Source organism: Kogia breviceps, chromosome 14 (genome assembly GCF_026419965.1).
Source record: "Kogia breviceps isolate mKogBre1 chromosome 14, mKogBre1 haplotype 1, whole genome shotgun sequence".
Lineage (NCBI taxonomy): Eukaryota > Metazoa > Chordata > Mammalia > Artiodactyla > Physeteridae > Kogia > Kogia breviceps.
Window position 1 is genome coordinate 83135357 of NC_081323.1, and position 19571 is coordinate 83154927.

At 48.4% G+C, this 19571-nt stretch overlaps 1 protein-coding gene across 8 annotated transcripts in view; it reads right to left on the minus strand.

Annotated features, from left to right (window-relative positions):
* The window catches only part of CUX1 (cut like homeobox 1), a 374916-nt gene that overhangs the window by 132054 nt on the left and 223291 nt on the right, over positions 1 to 19571 (minus strand). For all 8 annotated transcript variants that reach the window (XM_059038133.2, XM_059038134.2, XM_059038132.2 and 5 more), the window contains exons 5-8: positions 12949 to 13086; positions 8521 to 8644; positions 4161 to 4237; positions 2620 to 2686 (exon numbers count right to left, since the gene is read on the minus strand). In XM_059038133.2, coding sequence (XP_058894116.1) covers positions 2620 to 2686; positions 4161 to 4237; positions 8521 to 8644; positions 12949 to 13086 — 406 coding nt within the window. The remainder of the gene's footprint in view (positions 1 to 2619; positions 2687 to 4160; positions 4238 to 8520; positions 8645 to 12948; positions 13087 to 19571) is intronic.

Consider the following 19571-nt stretch of genomic DNA (forward strand, 5'->3'; position numbering starts at 1 on the left):
TGAGCTCTTGGCTGGCTGAGAGATGGGAATCATCCCCAGGCATCACCCTGGCCCCGAGCACAGTGAGGCAGGGAGAGGCTGGGGACAGGGACAAGACGTCCCCTCCTCCCTCCTGCTGTCTCCCTGGCGCTCCTGGCCACCACGTGCCCTCCCTAGAGACCAACAGCCGCGAGCAGGGGAGGATTAAGTCCTTCCTGGATGGCTGTTCTCGGTACCGTTGCTTCCTCACCCCCTAAGGCAAACCAATGACACGGACACAAATTTTCTGTGTGGCTTTTTAGAAGCCCAAGAAGGAAGTAAGAAGTTGTGATTCTCAGCCAGGGCCCAGTACTTAGCCATCATATGACAGGTGGCATTCTTGGCTGTCAACTCCCAATAGTTTCTGCAGATGCTTGGTGTCACCAGGCAGTAGGTACACCTGCCCCCCACCCCCCACCCCGTGCACGCGGGGAACACGGCGGGAGACACTGGCTTCTGGAAGTCGAGCTTTGGTGACAGTCTCTGAGCAGCGGCTTTCGAAATGGTTTTTGACTGAGATCCACAGGAAGAACTACATTTTATGCTGTGGCTCAATAACTCTGTACTTTCAGATTTACACACGAGTTAAAAGTGTCACAAAACAATGCCTAACTTTACTGTGTGCCATGAGCCATGACATTTTCTATTCTATTCCATTATTTTGTTTTATATTCTATTTATTACCCAACTAGCCAGTTTCCACTCGCTAAAGTGACTTCGCGATTGTGACCCACAGTTTGAAAACCATGGGCTTAGAGGTTGGGTTCACAAAAGTTTTTTTTTTTTAAGTGTATAATAAAGCCAACTTTGGTTGATTGTAGCTATGCAAGATGTATCTATGCCTTTTAGAAAGAGGTGTGGTTTAACAAAAATAAATTAACAGAAACGAATGAAATCATCCAATTTATCACCCCCAAAGTCATCATGAATTTTGTCAGCAAGTAAGATGATGTGGATAAGAGTGAATGAATCAGGGAATTAGCACAGCACCTTCAGATCAAAGCCTTTTCGAAAAGAAATGCGATAAACTTAAGGCTAGAGCTATGTATCAGACTAAAACATTATAATATTTAAAAATCGAATTTACTGAGAAAAACACCCTACATAGTAGAATAAAGTCCAGGCGGAAATAGTAGAAAAACAAGGATGACACGCGGGCAGAAGAGGGAACCCGGACACGGACACCGAGGAACCGCAGGGTGACAGCAGCTGGCCTGGTGCCTCGGAGGGTACGTCTTGGGGGGCGAGGAACTCTCAGGCTGTGGGCTCGGAGGGGAGAGCGGAGACGCACGCCTGCCGGCCCACTGACACTGATGCCCGGGGTTGGAAGGGTTAATACCAGAACCACTAGTTTTCAAAGCGCAATTTTAACGGTCACGGGACCTTAGAACCGGCTCTTTCTGTGCCACCTAAAGTCTCATCTCAGCACACCGAGAGGGGACAGTGATCTGGCAGGGTCCCCCGGGATCAGACATGCCAACAAGTCAGCCCGAGTCGCCCAGACTGACCAGGATGTTTTAGTCTTTGTGCAGAAGATCTCTGCTCATGGTCAAAACTGGTTTTGACCACCAGACGTGGGTAGCTGGGCTCTCAAGATCTCGAGCTGCTAAATAACCCAGAGCAAAGGTCAAGGGCCGCCCTACTGCCCCCTCAACGTGCCCTGAGCACAGCTGGCCCAGCAGCAACCTCAAAGGCAAAGGTGATGGGACGGAGGGGTGCCGAGTACCAGGGCCGCACACGAGGCAGGCGCCGGGGAGGAGGGCGACGCTGCTCAGAGCTGCGGCCCCACACGCCAGTGCCCACTGAGGCCCGGTGTGAGCACAGCAGGCGATGCTTCTCACTGGAGACACAGCTATCAGGCTGGGGTGGGGTGGGGTGGGTGCTGGGGACGCATGGGGTTCTGGGGGAGGCGGGACAGGAAAAAGCTGTTCCAACTCTAGCCTGGCGTTGTCAGGGGATGATCTGTTGCTCCTTCATCTTTCTTGATTTACGTCAACATTATTTCTTGCTTCCTGGTGTCTGCGTGGAGGGGAGGCTAGCCACAGTGTACCTGCCGCGCAACACTGATTTCCTCCCCACAAGACCCTTGTGCGATACACCTGCCCAAAGACACACGCCCCCTCTGGGTGTGTCCGCACACGGACGCCCAGCACCGTAAGGTGGGATTTGAACAAGTACACCTGTGTAGGAGTGAAGGCACAGGTAAAAGGTGACGCTATTGGCATAGACCAAGCTCCACAAAATGTCCCAAGTATCACATCTTCTCTACACTGACTCTGTTTCAAACTTTCTTTGACAAAGGCACAGTGGTGGCCAGGCTTCACAGCAATTAAGGAAAAAAGTGTCATTTGGAAGGCTCGTTCTGAGAGCACCAGATAGAGCTTACTGGCACATCTTGGGTTTTAAACTGATGCAAGCAAGTCATGGGAACGACACCCTGTTCCTTACAGCAGCTCAGAGGCCGAGCATCTTCGAAACCCCGTACCGCTTTGCAAAGTCAATAAACGGGAGGGTGAAGCAGGGAAATCTTTCATGGATTAGCAAAGTCGGGTGACCCCTGACCAAATGCATGCCGATGGAGGGAGCCAGGCAGAGACTTACTTGGCGGTAATTTCTTCATCATATTTGGTTTTCAGGTCAAATAATTCTGTTCGAGTTTTTTCCAGAGCTGAAAGGCAGAGGACATAAAACCATAATATACGAATTGTTCACATTAAATCAGATAGAAAAAGTATACACGTAATAATACATTCTCATTTCAAAGGAGGCAAAGATTACAAAAGTATACACAGCATGGAACAGAAAAATCCCCTTCCACTGCCACCTCACCTCATCCCATGCGCCTCTTCTGAGATAAACACTGTTAACTAGTTTATTGTGTGAGTTTCCTGCTTTTAAATAAATTTCACTATTTAAAAAATATTTCCACACCTAATTGCATATATATTTAAGTGTACGTGTGTGTGTATATATATATTTCACACCCCTCCCCCTTCATAAATAGGATGATAGATGTATCTTCTAAGATTTGCCCTTTGCCCTCGGCAGACATATGGAAATCTCTCCGTGCCGGGACACTGGCCATGGCAGTAACAACCTGGCTCTTGTGCAGGGCTTGCCACGTGCCCAGGGAGTCAGGACGCCTAGGAAGGAAGGTGCTGGGTAAAGAGCACGGATGTTCCAACTTCAGATAAATATCACTCAGCTGGCCTCCCAAGAGGCCATTTACATTCACGTCAACACTAAGAGTGTGACTATTTTCCTATACTTCCACCAACATTGGAAATTATCAATTAAAAAAAAATCGACCGTCTGACAGGCAAAACAATCTTTTACTGATTTAATTAGCATTTCCCTGCCTGCTCAAAATGAACATTTTTTCACATGTGTATTGGCCGCGTGTATGTCTTCCGCAAACTGCCTGTTCTCATCCTTAGCCCACTGTTCTCCTGGACGGTTTATCTCTTTTTATTGATTTGTAGGTGAGTTTTATATTCTTTGGATATTATTTGACTGTGAATTTGTTATGATTAGTTTCTCCCACTCTGTCATTTGTGTTTTTTTAAAACTTGGACTATGACGTCTTCTGATTTTTTTTCCCCCCACATTTAAATTAAATATATAGTGCCATTTCTCTTGCAGAAGAGAAAGAAAAAAGGCAGAAAGAAGTTCAAAGAAGCGATAAAAACTTAAGCATAACCTTTTTTGGCATCTGAAGTTTTAAAGGTCTGCTATTACTGTTCTTCTTAACTTCACAGGGTAGAAATAAGGGTTTTTTTTGCCCTCATTATTGTTCCAAATGAGATGTCAGCCCTTGACAGTTTGGTGATTTAGACTTGTTTGTTGGAAAAAGAGCAGGAAGAAAGGATGGCTTATGGCAGTGATGCAAATGGGATTCAGAGCCTCCCACCTCGACAGGAACGACTCAGTGTGGGTGACTCATGCAGTCGAGGTGGGGAGCTGTGGAGGAGGGGGGTCTGAGGCACGCTGGGGCGTGGGCTCCCTCCCTCCTCCAGGCTCACCGGCGGCGGCGGTGGTGGTGACAGCTGTCAGAGGGGACCTGGAGGGACTGGGAGGTGGAGCAAACCTGCCCTAGGTCAGACTGGCCTGTAGCAGCTTGACCGGCAGGCAGAATAGCACACCTGTTTGCAGAGTCTGGACTTTATGTTCGGCTTCTTCCAGCTTTGAGGTGGTGGACATCTGGGTCTCCTGCAGTTTTCTGAAAAGGAAGAGGAAGAAGCCAGATTGGTCATCTTGTTTAGCGACTCACACATCTTGTGTGTTCTGGAGCTACGGCGACGAGCCATCCTCACACGGCTGGTGACAGGCTCGCGGCCAGTTACAAACTCGTAATGCCAGAAGCCCTGATGCCTTGCTCTTTAACACCCAGACTCTGTACCCGCACATCACATGAGGGGAGGTGTATTTCCTGTGGGACTTGACGTGAGGCACCTGATCTAGAAAGTTATCCTAAATGTAGCTCGTTCTTGAAATGCCAGATATTTAAAAAAAAAAAAAGGAAGAAAAAATCATCATCATGCACTCATTGTTTCCTGAAGTTAGCCCAAGAAGAATGATACATTTACATTTTGCTGACACGATGAAGGAATTTGTTGGAATAAAGGATGTACTGAAGAGATTTGACAGCTGTTCCGTTTCTGTTGGGATGGAATGCAAATGCAACTCTAATACCTAATGGGGACATTCGGAATGTTTGCAGCCACATTCCACGTATTTATATTTCCCATGATCTCCAAATGAATTCCCTGGTCAATAAATAGCATTCCTTCCTCCTCATCGGAGAAAAATCTCTAAAAATAAGTTTATTATTTTTACATCATATGAATATAACACATGCTCTCATAAAGAAGAAACCTGGGAATACGGAAAAGTAGAAGTGGCACAGTTAAAAAAGGTACCCAAATTTATGGAAATCTATGGAAAAGCACTGCTTGTGTTTGCAGATATTTCAATTATAAAACTAATAAATGCTCTGTGTTAAAATAAAAAAAAAAAAACCACCACCACAGATACTATAAGAGCATGGAAGGTAAAATGTCCTTTCCCTTGGCTCCACGGGCACTCCTCAAAGTTCTTTTGTAGCTCTCTAGAATTTTTCTTTACTATTTTTTTAAAAACAATAAAGGGCTTCTGCATTCTTTTTTTTTTTTTTTTAAATAAATTTATTTAATTTATTTTGGGCTGCGTTGGGTCTTTGTTGGGGGCGTGCAGGCTTTCTCTAGTTGTGGCGAGCCCTTTGTTGCGGTATGTGGGCTTCTCACTGCAGTGGCTTCTTTTGTTGCGGAGCACGGGCTCTGGGTGTGCGGGCTTCAGTAGTTGTGGCTCGTGGGCTCTAGAGCGCAGGCTCAGTAGTTGTGGCGCACGGGCTTGGCTGGTCCATGGCACGTGGGATCTTCCCGGATCAGGGCTCGAACCCGTGTCCCCTGCATTGGCGGGCGGATTCTTAACCAGTGCACCACCAGGGAAGCCCTAGAATTTTTCTATATGTATAGAAATACAATGTAATGTGTAATATACTGTAGCATAATATAAACTCAGATGTGATATATTATAGTGTAATAAACAGCCCCCGCCCCTTTCGTTTAATACTAAAGGGATTAGAGCATGGTATCCTGCAGCTAGCTTTTTCACCTATCTCTGTACTGTGGAAATGTTCTACCCCAGCATATATAGTTCGACCTCATTCTTATTAAACAACTGACTTAACCAAGCCTCTATGGACATTTAGACGGTTTATCACCCCTTTCTACTAAACAATTCCACAGTGATCATCAGAGGTATTGGTGCATAATTCTGACAATGAATCTGTTGGATAAAGTTCTAGCAGAGGAACTACAGTGGTGAAAGGGTATGTGCAACTGTTTTTGTTGTTTTGACAGATATTGAGAAACTTTCCAACAAAAAGCCTCACCAGTTTAAACTCTTGCCAACAGCATTTGAGAGTGTTCTGCTGTACCGACACTGGATAAAATGAAACTTAGTTTTACTCTGGAGTAAAGCTGAAAATTTCCCTTTGTATGAACTGTCTGCTCAACTCCTTTACCCATTTTTTGTAGCGCTGGTTCTTTTTCTTATTAATTTGTAAGAGTTCTTTGTTTATAAAGAAAATCAGCCCTTTTTCTTATGTGGTGCAAATATTTCTTCCCAGTTTTTTGATGGTTTAAAAATGTCCACTGTTACTTGTTCTCAAAAGTCTGTGTGAAATTTTAGGCAGCTGTATTTATATAACTTTTCTTTTATGTTTAGAAAGATCTCTCGACTCCAAAATTATTAAAAACAAAGTAATAAATGCGCACATTTTCTTCCAGTATGTACATGATTTAATTATTAATACTTAAATCCTAATCCGTTTCAATATTTTGGTGTAAAGAACGAGATAAAAATCTAGCTTCATCCCCCACCCCCAGTGGTCAGTTATTTGCATCTTTTAATATGATCAATCCTTTCACCTAGTTTGAAAAGTCAACTTAATAATATTAAATTCCTATAGAAATTTATTTCCCTACTTTTGTAACGCATAAGTTTGCTCTCTGCAGATGTAATCACGCTGTCTATAATTCAGTATCGTGCAGTTTTCACTTCGCATTATGCCGGATACATTTCTGGTGTAATTGTAAATTCAACAAAACTATTATTTTATAATGGCCGTATAACGTTCCCGTTAGGGGTGGCCACTTTTACGCACCCATTTCTTGTTGGCAAGGCATTTCAATGGCTTGCATTCCCCCCTCCCCTCAATTATCAGTAATTTGGTGAGAAATCCCTTTGGGCACAGAGTGCTTTCCTAGGAGACATATTTAGCGCCAGTTCCACATCTGCTGGGTCACGAACCCGCTCGTCCTTCTCAGCCCTGACTCTGTGGGGCTCACTTCCTCCCCAGGGGCTGCACCCAGCCCCGCTCTCCCAGAAGCGTAGATGCGGCATCCCCTGCAGATCTGGGCTTGGCCCCGAGGGGCTGGCTTTGGTCCTGCAGTGAGGGCTTTGGGCGGCCAAGTCTGAGCGCAAAGGGGGGCCAGGGCCACAGCGGTGGGTCGGGCTCTGCCCCCACCTCTGGGTGCCTCGCTGGGAGAGTGTGGGCAGGTGCCTAATCTGTAAAATGAGATGGTCTGCTCCGCAGGTCTAGCCCGGGCACTTGCTGAGACAACATCTCGAGAGGGCCTAGCAACGAGTGTAGTGGGCATTCTTCTTCTTTTCTAAATGAAGCCAGTTTAACGGTGCCCCAGAGAGGCCTTGGTGATGCCCGAGATCTCCACGGAGCCTGCCGCATAGAAGTCCGAGCAGCCGCATTCCAAGTCCACGGGAAACACCCACAAAACCCCCCCACCGGGCCTGCCTCTTAACTTGTAGCCAGACATTTATTGCCTCTCATTAATGGAACTCCCGTTTCTTCACGACAGGCTTAGATGTTTAAACCTTAGCTTCACCAGAGTTCTGAGAGGCCGGACTTATGCAGTTTGAACTGGTAAGTTCAACACTCCTATGGTTTTTATAAGAAATCTAACTTTCATTAAATCATCACACTAGTGAAAAAGCAACTCATTATTTGTGGCAAAGATTTGGGTGAAGCAGGCCAGTGGAAACCTAACACTCACAGCCCTTGGATGGTGCATTAAGATATTTTACTGATACTAACTCCTTGATATATGAAGCACTGTGAGGTAATGAAACGAGGCAAGATACCAAAAAAATTAAAAAAATAAAAAGATATTGTGTGTGTGTGTGTGTGTGTGTGTGAGAGAGAGAGAGAGAGAGAGAGAGAGAGAGAGAGAGAGAGGGAGGGAGGGAGAGGGAGAGAGATGTTAAATATCAAAATTCACTTAAGGGCTTCCCTGGTGGCGCAGTGGTTGGGAGTCGGCCTCCCGATGCGGGGAACGCGGGTTCGTGCCCCGGTCTGGGAGGATCCCACGTGCCGCGGAGCGGCTGGGCCCGTGAGCCGTGGCCGCTGAGCCTGCGCGTCCGGAGCCTGTGCTCCGCATCGGGAGAAGCCGCAACAGTGAGAGGCCCGCGTACCGCAAAAATAAATAAATAAATAAATAAAAAGAAAAATCAAAATTCACTTAAGAAGGTAGCAGGAGCTCAGCATCGCCCTGGGCTTCCCAGAGAAGACACACAGCAGGGGACAGTCCCACCCCTCTCATCTTACCTCGGGTACCACCCCCATGTGCCAAGCACACACGTTTTGTGCTCAAGCCCCTGCACCACGTGGCCCCGACAGACACGCCCTTTGACATACCTGACACCACCCACCAAGGGGAAAGACTGATACATTTCACCCAAGGTCATCTCACAATCTCACAAATTACAGAACAAGGGGCACCTTTGTTTTTCAAACAAAATTGTGCCTTAGAGCCCCTAGGACTTTGGTTTCCAACCTGGGCTTATTTCACAGGTCCATTTAAAAAAACTGTCCTGTGATGTGAAGCGTACAAGTAAAACATTACGTCAGCACGTCAGTGCGTGCAGATCCCAACACGTGCTCACCTCTCCTTTTCTGCAAAATCATTTTGTAACTTTTGTTCCTTTTCGAGAGCTATGGTCTCGGCTTGGTTCTTCAGAGTCTGTTCATATTCTCGGATTTTCTCTTTCAGTGCTTTTATCGTTACCTCTGCAGAAGGGGGAAAAAAAAAAAACTCCAGTAAGAGAAGCATGGTTCCATGTGGCTATATATACTAGGCTTTCGTAACCTAGGAGGATCGGTGTGTTTTAAACTTTAGCTCTTCAACTCTGACACAAAATCAATGGTTACAAGTCCCTTCGGAGACCTTTTACTCCCCAAATGTTAAATTGAACTTTAAACATTTAGGTTGAGGAGGATCAATGGATTTTGCCGGGAAGAAGAACTATGTCTCTCTAATACAACTTAAGAAAAAGAGGGGGGAATCAATGGTAAAATATAGTATCATCTTATTGATGAGTCTTAAATTAGTCCTCTACTGAGGGAAGATTAATAACGTTTTAGTGTGGGTTTAAGTACTTTCTTACAGAGAAAACGGTTCACAATTGTGCGCACATTTTGGAAGAAGCCTGCTGACCTCCCCGGCCACGGGCTGCAGCTTTGCTGTTTCACAAGTGATGAGACACACGGTGCGCTAAGTGGATGGGGCGCCCGTCTCCTCGGCTGGAAGGGACCAGCCCCGGAGCTTGGGTGCTGAGAGCACCCTCCACCGGGGCCAGAGTCTGGCGGACCCAGGCTGCGTGTGCAGAACCGATGACTGGGCCCAGGGGAGCCGCAGCTGAGGGAGGGTGAGTGCCAGAGGCGTGGGGAGCAGTGCTGTGCGATGAAGCCCTGCAGTGTCCGGTGCTCAGGACGCAGGGTCCCTTGGGGGTCAGGGCCGCTCCTGGAAAGCCCAGGTTCCCCCACCACCAAGTGCGTGTTTACAGCAGTTGCTTCAATGACCCAAAACAGGAACACAGGAGCAGACGCAATGAACAGGGCAGGGTCCTAACTCAGACTCGTAAGTGGCTCTATGGTGGGACCGCTCTACCTGCTCCCGCCCCATTCACCCCCACCTCCCTGTGCGGGCCAGCCAGCCCCAGGCAGAGCACCGAGGCCCCGGCGCCAGGGCTGGTGGAGCTCTTGGGGGACCGCACCTGCCTGGCCGTGGGTCCGTCTCGTGGGAGGCAAGGCTGAGTTTCTTGGTGGTCCCAGCACCTGACACAGTGGGTGCTCAGAAAGAGGCTGGGGCATGAGGCTGGGCTGAGCAGGGTGAGGCCTCGACGGGGCTGTGACCGCGGGGCTCCGGGCCCACGCAACAACGTCGCCTGCCGGGTCTCTGCCCATGTAAGCGCTTGGACTGGTGGCCCTTGTCCCCTCGGGCTGTAACTCACGCCAGCTTCTGCTCCCTGGGCTGCACAGACACGCCAGGCCAAGCAGGAGCCAGGCAGCCGGGCATTTGTACCCACGCGGCTCGTTGCATAAAAGCTAGAGGCTCTTCCGTGGAGATAAGAAATTGGCCTTTTTCATCCAATGGAACCAGAGGGTTCTCCTCAGAGGAGGAGAGAGGGAATTAAGACCAATGACCTTGGCAGGGCATTTGAGAGACGAACGGGGGCGCTTCCTGCCTCTCGGGCCGGGTGTTTGGGGCCTGAAGAAACGCTCTGTGAGCACAGTGGCTAACATGGAGTGATGGGGCCCAGGCTGGGAGGGTGCGGAACACATCCAAAGCGGACACGACAGGTCACCTCTGGAAACATCTGCGCATTCCTTTCAGTGGACGGTCAGTGCGGCTGTAAACGTGCAGCACTTCTGCCTTGAGCGATGGGTTGGAAACATCGGGGCAGCCCCTGGGCCCTGGCGCTCAGCCCAATGCGTTTCTCAGTGTGACCCATCGACGCTCCTTCCAGGTGAGCTTGGGGCACTAGCTCGGGGCTCCCACTCTGTCTGATGGGGATCTGCCTTCTCAACGACAGATGCGTGGCCTGCGGGTGACACCTGTCAGAGAGCCAGCTCATGATCAAAGTAGGGTCACATCCAGCCCAGGTGGGCTGCTCAGTGAGCCAGGGGAGGATTCGTCCTGGAGCCTCGGTCCCTCCTCTGGCACCTGGACCCGGGTCCAGGACATTGCCCTGGGCGTGTCCCAGCGGGGTCCCCTCCGTGTGAGCAGGGGAGAAGGGAGGGCGGCGTGGAGGAGAGGACACCGGAGAGCTCTGCTCCCACGGGCTGCGTCTGCGGCCCGTTCACTCGCCTTTACATGGGGAGTGGGGAGTGGGGAGTGGGGAGTGGGGGAGAATTACAGCGTGTGATAAAGAAACTCCTGTCCTGCTCTAACATTTGATCCATCCACACTACAGCTGCGATGATTAAAACAAGTGGTGTGCACCTCAAGCCCTTCCAAATTCAAATCATTTTTATACTGGGGAGAAAAGAGAGGAAAGCAGCATTGTCCTGGCAGCGGGGGAAAATCTGTAAAGATACCAATAAACAAAGAGAAGGACGGGGTGGGGGGGCGATTTCTGGAAAAAGCCACAGCGCTGAGTTAAGAGCAGCTGATATTTACTGAGGGTCGGGAACGGCGCTTAGCGCCTCGGCTGCATCTCATTTAATCCTACAACAGCCCTTCAGGGTTAGTAGGAGAAGTCTGCCCCCACCCAAGAAAACGAGGCTTCAACAATGTGAGACCACTTGCTCCAGGTTGCACAGCGAAGTGGTGGCAATAAAGGGACCCCGGCCCGGTCTGCTGGCCTTTGGAGCCTTTCTTCTTGAGTCTTCAACTCTGCATTTCTTTCTCTCTCTCTCTCCTTTTTTTTTTTTTTTTTTGTCACGCCATGTGGCTTGCGGGATCTTAGTTCCCCGACCAGGGATCGAACCCATGCCCCCCTCTACAGTGAAAGCGCCAAGTCCAGTCCTAACCACTGGACCGCCAGGGAAGTCCCTTAGGCTCTGCATTTCATTTAGAAATGTCCATCAGGTGAGGCCTTTGGGGAGGCAATGACCCTGCGCTGGGCAACTGGCCCTGGGGCGCTGACAAAATGCCGGGGGGGCGGGGGGACCATGCCCTACAACAAAACCAAATCAAACTGAAGGAAACCCAAACGGTGGATCTGTCAAAATAAGATGCCAGAGGTCACTGGAAGGAAATGTGCGCAACCAGAATTCACAGGTTCTCTTTCGCCTGGGCGCTGGGTGATTCTGATCAGAGCCAAGTCCTGCTGCGGGAAGGGAGCATTTCTCTCACTGGACCCCATGCTCCCGAGTCCTCACCTAGCTCCCCAGCGGGACCAAACTGTCCCTTGAGTCCCACAGGCTCACAGCTCCCTGTGGGCCAGAACGAGGTGGTGTCCCCGAGGAAGGGGCCCTCGGGCCTGCTGTCCTCACTCCCCGGGCCTGGACCTTCCTGCCTCTGCCCGGCTCCTTTCCACGCACGGCCCCCCTCCTTGCCAGCCGGTGTCCAAAGGTCTCAAAACCCAAGGATGCTTCTAATAATCGTGATCAGGGATTTCCCCGGTGGCGCGGTGGTTAAGGATCCGCCTGCCAACGCAGGCGACACGGGTTCGAGCCCCGGTCTGGGAAGATCCCACGTGCCTCGGGGGCAACTAAGCCCGTGCGCCACGACTACTGAAGCCCACGTGCCATAGAGCCCGGTCACAACAACGAAGACCCAGCACAGCCAAGAAAAAAAAAAAAAAAAAAAATCGTCATCAGGTAATTCCTTCTCCAGCCCTCAGGAGTCCCCCAAGCCGTTTGCCCTCTTTTCTGTCACCTTCCTCACCCACACCCCCACACAAAACCAAACAGGCCCACTTCTACTTGGACTTGGCTGAGAAACCTACAGAGGCTGTCAGAGGGGGCAGCGATTTTCCTCGAGACGAGGAAGCCACGAGGCTCCCGATTGGGACACGTCTGGATTTTAGGTGTGGGAGAGATTTCTTTGTTCTTCCCTGACAGGAAGAGCCAGGCAACCTTTGCCCTCTCTCCTTGTTGCCAACAAGTTGTTTTGTTTTCCTTCGTTAACTTCGTCATGACTAGGTGACAGTGACCAGGGACGTGCGTCTAAAGCCTTAATGTATCGACCTCAATTATTAAATGACTTACTGGATGTGACCCTTTGATCATGAGCTGGCTCTCTGACAGGTGTCACCCACAGGCAACGCATCCGCCTTTGAAAAGGCAGATCCTATCACATGATGATTCAGGAAGAACTTTAAAAGAATCCTGATGGGTCCAGCGGGAGGGCAATGTTATGCAGTCGTTGTGCAGAGCTAAAAGTTTTCCTTCTCACTTGCTAAGCATTATTATCCTCTCTCTTTAATGACTCTGATTCTTGCCCCACCCGGACTTATGATGAAGGTGACGATCAGAGCTAGTTCCAACAGTATGGGGAAGGCAATTAAAAGAAAAGAAAGAAAGAAAAGAAGAAAGAGAAAAGAAAAAGAAAGAAGAAGGAAGGAAGGAATACATTTTCCACCAACCTTGATTTTTCACTTCAGCAAATTCCTTGTTGTATTCTTCGAGAGTTTCCCTAAGTTTCTGGTTCTCTGTTTCAATGTCGTGTAGGCGCTGCACTTTGAGCTGGAGCTGCTGCCCGAGGTCCAGAGCCGGAACGGGATCTGCACGAGGAGAGGGAAACGCACGTCACCCCCCTCTGGATCCATTCGAGCCACCTTCCGGGCCTCGAGGAGGCTTGGAGCATGTCGCCCGGCTCCCAGGGAGTCAGCGCTCCAAGGCCCCGCGGCTGGATGGACTGGGTGCTTCTCGGCGGCTGCTAAGGGGTGTGCACGCTGACTGACCCAGTACGTGAAAACGGGGTGGGAACGGCCACGGGCTCCCTGGGATCTGCCCACTTCCCTAGCCTGGTGTGACGCTTAAAGGATTTTCCATTCCCTGATCGGACGGGAAGAAAGATACACGCGGCGGCAAGGGCAGGAGCCCGGGAAAATCACCTATCACCTAGCGCCCACGCGGAGGAGGCAGGGAGTGCGACGGTGCCCAAGGCCTCAAGTCTCCAGTAATTCTTATGAAGCTGGAAATAACACCTGATACCCGGAGAGCGCCTGGCCATCACAGAACACTTTTATGGACACTTTCTCATCTGAGCCCCAGGACACTCCTGGGAGAGAGACATGACACACAGATCACGTTCCTTTCACAGAAGAGAGAACTAAAGCTCATTGAGGTGGGGTGATGGGCCCAGGTCTCCGGCTGGTCAGTTGGGCAGAGAGATCTCAAACCCAGGTCAGTGAGATCCAGTGACTGTCCTTCCAAAGAGGAAAGTCCCCTGAGGGGGCGGGCTCCCCTTTCTGTCACTGTCCTCCTTTACTGATGAAGGATGCTCAGGAAAGAGTCAGGGCTTGCCAAGCTAGTGACCTCAAGATGGGAGAACCCCGGGTTTCTGCTCTCGGCGCTTCTGTCTTTCCTCAGAGGTGCTGCTGTGACCCAGCTGCTGTGACCTGTCCTGCACCAGTGGGCCAGCCAGCCAGGAGGCCACCACACTCCTGGTTATAGTACAAGCAGCAGGAGAAGGACATCTGGGCCAGTTATGAGAGGTCCTGCGGCCAATCCAATGTGTTCTCCACCGTCAGAATCACTTGCAAAAAAACTGGATTTGTGAGGGGAACCACTGACCGAACCCGCCCACCCTGGCCAGGCACAACAGTGGCCACTCGCAGGAGTTCTCTTACAACGGAAGGTCCCGGTAAGGAATGCGGAACTAACAAGCTACCACCAAGAATTCGGGCAAGGTCAAAAGGAGAGAGGAGATGCCAGTCCTTAAGTCCTACCAGCCTCTGAGAACCCTTGCTGGAATCCATCTTGGTCGAGCGACGGATGTGCCACCAGGAAGGACCCCGAGTCAGAGCGATCGGCCAGAGACAACCCGGAGACTCCCCCCATCACCATAAAACCTGAGACTGGGAGCCACGTGGCAGAGCGGTTCTCCGGGGTTCCCTGACCCTGCTGCTCTCCGCCCGGGCGCCCCTTCCCAATAAAGTCTCTGGCTTTGTCAGCACCTGTGTCTCCTCGGACAATTCATTTCCAAGTGTTAGACAAGAGCCCGCTCTTGGGCCCTGGAAGGGGGTCCCCTTTCCTGCAACAGATTTGGACCTAAAATCGGACACTGCAGATGTGGAATTCGGGGTACAGGCGTGGACTTTGCCTTTACCATTCATTCAGCGCAATGGACAGACACTAAACGTTCTTCTGGCATCAGTTGGGTCTTTATTTTGATTTCTGCTGCACTTATAATCCACCTGCCGGGCCCCAGCGGGGCACTTCCTCTGGGACTCCGGGGCCCCGTCAGAGAAGAAGCATACCCGAGTCTGCTGGGCTTAGAAAAGATTACGGAAGATATTTCTGGTATGGACGCCAGCATCACTTGTGAGACGGCTGCAAAGATTTAGTCTCCGGTTGAGGAATGCTAAACACAGAGCCCAGTGGATCAACAAGGGTATATATCCAAGCGCTCACTGAATTTTCAAATACCAGAGCAGTTAATTTTTCAGACCACCCTTGGTTCCTGGAAACGAAGGCTCCGTCTACCACGCCTCGGTCGGCGGGGCCACCGGGAGCCAGGAGAGCTCTGAGGAGCCAGCGTCTCGGTGGGGTTTACAAAAGGCAGGCCCCGCGGCACGTCCAGCACAGCGTTTAACACCGCCCATCACGCGAAACCCCGGCAGCCGGGCACTGATTCTGAGCGTATATACAGTTTATGACTACCTCATCGCCTTCTCATTTGTGGCCTCTCGTTATTATTTTTATCAGCATTAAAATATTTATATTCAGTGAGACTTCAAAAGCTATTTCGGGGAGATGGTTCCCTGCAAGTAGGAGCGGTAACAGCACCGCAGAATGAACATCCTCAGAACATTCCAGGTGCAGCTTTTTTTTTTTTAAATTTCAGTATCTTCCCCGGACACCTTCCCACCCCAGCTCCTCTTCCCACGCCCCACATGGCCTTATGCTGCGCAAATGACCTGAAGGAGATAAAAGAGAGTATTGCCCGTGGCTCTGTCCATGTAAAACGACGACTTTAACTTGAAACAGGGGTCAGGGAAGAATTGAGGAGAACCACTGTGCTTCTATAAAATTCTATGAATGCTCATTGCTGTAGGTTTCCCAGCACAACTGCCAGTACAAATTATATTTTAAAGAGCTAAGCTAGTATGCTGCCCTCCATCCCCCAAATTTCTCTTGACAACTTTTCCAGTCCATTCCTTTTAAGAGGCCAGGACCCACTGTGTCTGCTTCGAATAAAAAATCGTTTCCCTCATTAGATTCAGCAAGGAATTCAGTAACATACAAAAATAATACGCACACTATCAAGTGAATGGTAACTAGGACCTTTAGACACATTTTCAAAGCATTACATTGTAAACGAAAATTCTGGCACTCTTGTAATTATTCATTACGGCATATATGTTTAATTGAACATGATTAAAGGTTAATGCCTAAGTAGCAGAACTGGTCATAGAATAAATAATGAACTGAATGTTCAAAAATCTCTGCGTATTAAACTCCAAACTTTACTACAGTACAGTTGAATGACTCAATGCCTACAGCATTTGAATATCATTTTGGATTATGTAAAAGGCATTGCTAAAGTACCTCTTGGGCTTAATATTTATTACTTGTATTAAAGGAACAGTTAATTACCACATGACAATATAATGACTCGAGCATGTTTGGGCTAGAGACCAAAACAGTGAATTTCGGCACGCCAAACCCCAGCCTGCACGTGAATCTAGGGGAAATCATAGCTTTTTTTGCCTCATTAATGATTTCCAATGCCATTTAAACCCCACACAAGTATTGTTAGGTCTTATTCTGAACGTCACAAGCCTCTGATCTCAGCAGCTCGATTAGGGAAGTGTCTGGGGGAGGCAAGAGCACACACCCATATGTGGAACAGCGTCACACGGAAACCTGCAGCCCATCTTCCCTGCCGCCTCCAATTCAACATGCCTTCCTGTCAATGCCACGCACCCGGTGTGACAAACTTGCAAAGTGTTCTACAGTCATTTCCTAGTTCATCCCTAAAACACTCTTGGAGGCATTCTACAGCTCATTATGCAACACAGGACTCGAACAAAATTCTAACAAACAACAACAAGTCACCTGTATTTATTCAGCACTTTCCCCTAAGTGCATGGTACATTATCTCGTTGATTCCAGCTATCACAGCCAGAGGTCCGGGGTGGGGGAGGGGTGGGGGGAGGGGGCTCTGCAGCGAGTCAGGCGCTGGCATCTCACCCAGGGACAGGGGGAGGTGAGAAGTCGGCCAGGCAAACAGGTATGCAAAAGTCTAATTAAGATTTCTGCCTTCTGAACCAGCAGCCGACTAAATTATACTGTCTCTTCAAGTACTAATGTTAGTAACAAGTAGGTCCTAAGCATCTGTCTGCTCCGGGTAAGGCATTGATTCATTGGGATGGACATTCAGCAGAGTCAGCTGGGCCCAACCTCACAGAGATAAACCATGTTCACGAATAACTCAGATAAAGCAAGAAGGGCCACATGGAAGACCACTCCCAGATAGAGAAACTGGGAAAAGGAGTTTTTTGGGTTTTGTTTTTCTAAAAAGAAGAGTCAGAGTTTAGACCCGTGGAGACTGTGGGGCAGTGAATCCCTGTGGAAGAAACAGCATGCAGGGGAGCAAGAAGCAGGGAAGGGTCAGGCACAGCCACAAAAATACTTCAGTCCAACTGCCGGTGCCCACGTACACATTCTATGACGTCAGGACCGTTCTAGGTGCTGGGGGGACACGGTGGCGAACAAGAGAAAATCCTTGTTCTCAAAGACTTGACATTCCACTGAAGTGAGGGAGACAGACAAACAGTAAAACGAAACAAGTCAGAATGCTCTCAGTACTGCCAAGCATTGAAGAAGAGAGGAGACAGGGTGTAGAGAATGGGGAATGGGTCCTGGAGACAGAAGCACAGGGAGGGCCTCTGAGGAGGTGACCCTGGGATTGAGATCTGGACGTCGAAGAGGAGAGAACATGAAGACTCTTGGCAGAGGGAAAGGCAGTGCAAAGGTCCATATCCCAGAGGATATGGGCATATACAAGGCATGGAGAGAAGCCAGTGAGGTATGATGAAGGGAAGGGAAAGCAGCCAAGGACAAGTGGTCAGAGTGGGAGGCCTGTGCTCAAGGATTTAAAGAAAAATATGAACACAATTAAGGAGAGAAAGAGATGTTATAAAGAAGCATCGAACTGAATTCTAGAGCTGAAAATACAATGTTGGAGGTGCCCTGTTGCACAGTAGGTACCGGGTCAGTCTCATGAAAATACAGTGTCTACAGTGAGCTAAGGGATCGAGTTTGGATTCAGTTCTACTCCTGATGGAAAAAGCCACCAGAGAATAGGACTCTTGCACAATGAGCCACTGTGGCATGAGAAGAAAACTGCAGTACTCTGAACCACGAAAATGTTTGTTGGTTTTCTAGTTGCAAAGTATTTAAGAGTTCTTAGCTTAAAGATGAGTTATACAATTTTTCTTTTAAAAAGCTAAGTGTTCTAAATTAGCTGCCCTGTTCTGTGATGACAGATGGCTATCAGTAATATGCTGCCTGGCAGAAATTTAAAAAATATAAACACATAATCTATGTCTTTGAAGTAAATGTAATGTTTTAATACTTAGTGGGGAAAAAAAAACTACTTGAATGAAACTCATCTACAGTGACAGCACTCTAAAAGTGGATATTTGGAAATGTTCCCATCATCATATAAACTTATGGGCAAAGATAACATTGTCTACAAAAATGTCTCAATGCCTCATATCAGACAAGAGGGGGAAGAGGGTAATTGTTCAGAGTGTGGGCCAGACTACATGCGATTGAATCCCAGCTCTGCCACTTACTGGTTGTGCAACCTTTGACAAGCTACTTAATATCTCTGTATCTTACTTTCTTCATCTATAAACTGGGCGTAATAATTGTGCCAGTATCATTAGGTTGTTGTAAGGATTAACTACGATAATATGTGCTATACCGCCAGGCACAGAGTTAATACTCAGTAGATGTTACCTATTATCAACAGACTCAAACCTGATGAAATATTTGCCAAAAGGAGTTTCAAACCCATTTGTTAATATATAAAAAATACAGTATCTTCTGACTAGTTAGCAAGAAGAATTGATATACCATGATAAATAAAAACTTACTAGCTGAATTTCAACTAATACTTTCTTATAGCAGGTTTCAAAGATATGAATCATATTTTTGTAAAGTTAGCTAATAATGCACTGCTTTGGTTTGGATCTATGTATCTTTGTGAGTTATCTTTTCCAGCCATTTATGGCAGCCATTAAAATCAAGAACAACATTAACAAAACTTGGAGATTTCTACTCCTGGCCATGAAAGATTAACTGGCACTGGACCTGCCCTCTGGCCATAAGCAACTAGAATACTAGGCAATCTCAACGAAACAAAGAACCATTTACAGATGTTGTAGGACCAGCAGAGCAGGAATGGTGATTCCCAAAAGAGGGAAACAGGTAAGGTGAGCCCTATGATCACCCTGACTTTCTGCCAGGAAACACTTTCTAGACTGCAGCACAGGGAAGGGGGAACGCAAGCAGAGAATGATGGTCTTCTTGGATTGAGAAGATAAAGATCAAAAGATCAGGAGATTTAGGTACCTGGAATTTATAGGGCAGAGCCCTGGAAAGGAGGGAGATATGCAGAGAAAGAGCTAGAGAAAGCTGCAGAGGAGTAATATAAAATTTGTTGCTAAAAGATAAGATACATACATACACACAACAGGGTGAAACTCCACAAGGCTGCACAAAGAACTACAAGGAAGGTCTAAGTAAACAACTCCTAGAGTTTGCAGTGTTGGGAGGCTTTCAAGTTGCAACCAGCCAGAGAAGAGAGGCTTGTTGAACAGCCAGGACATTCAGTAGAAGACATCAGAGGGACACACCAGATTGGAGGGCTAAGCTAATCCTAAAGTAAAGGCTAGTCTGGACCTGTCCCCAAAAGCTTAAAAACATGTCTCAGAATAATTGAGTTGATCTGCAAGTAATTTAACTGCCTGCCCCAAATATTTCAACACTCTTAAGAAAGACAACAAAATCCAGTTAACTACAAATGTCC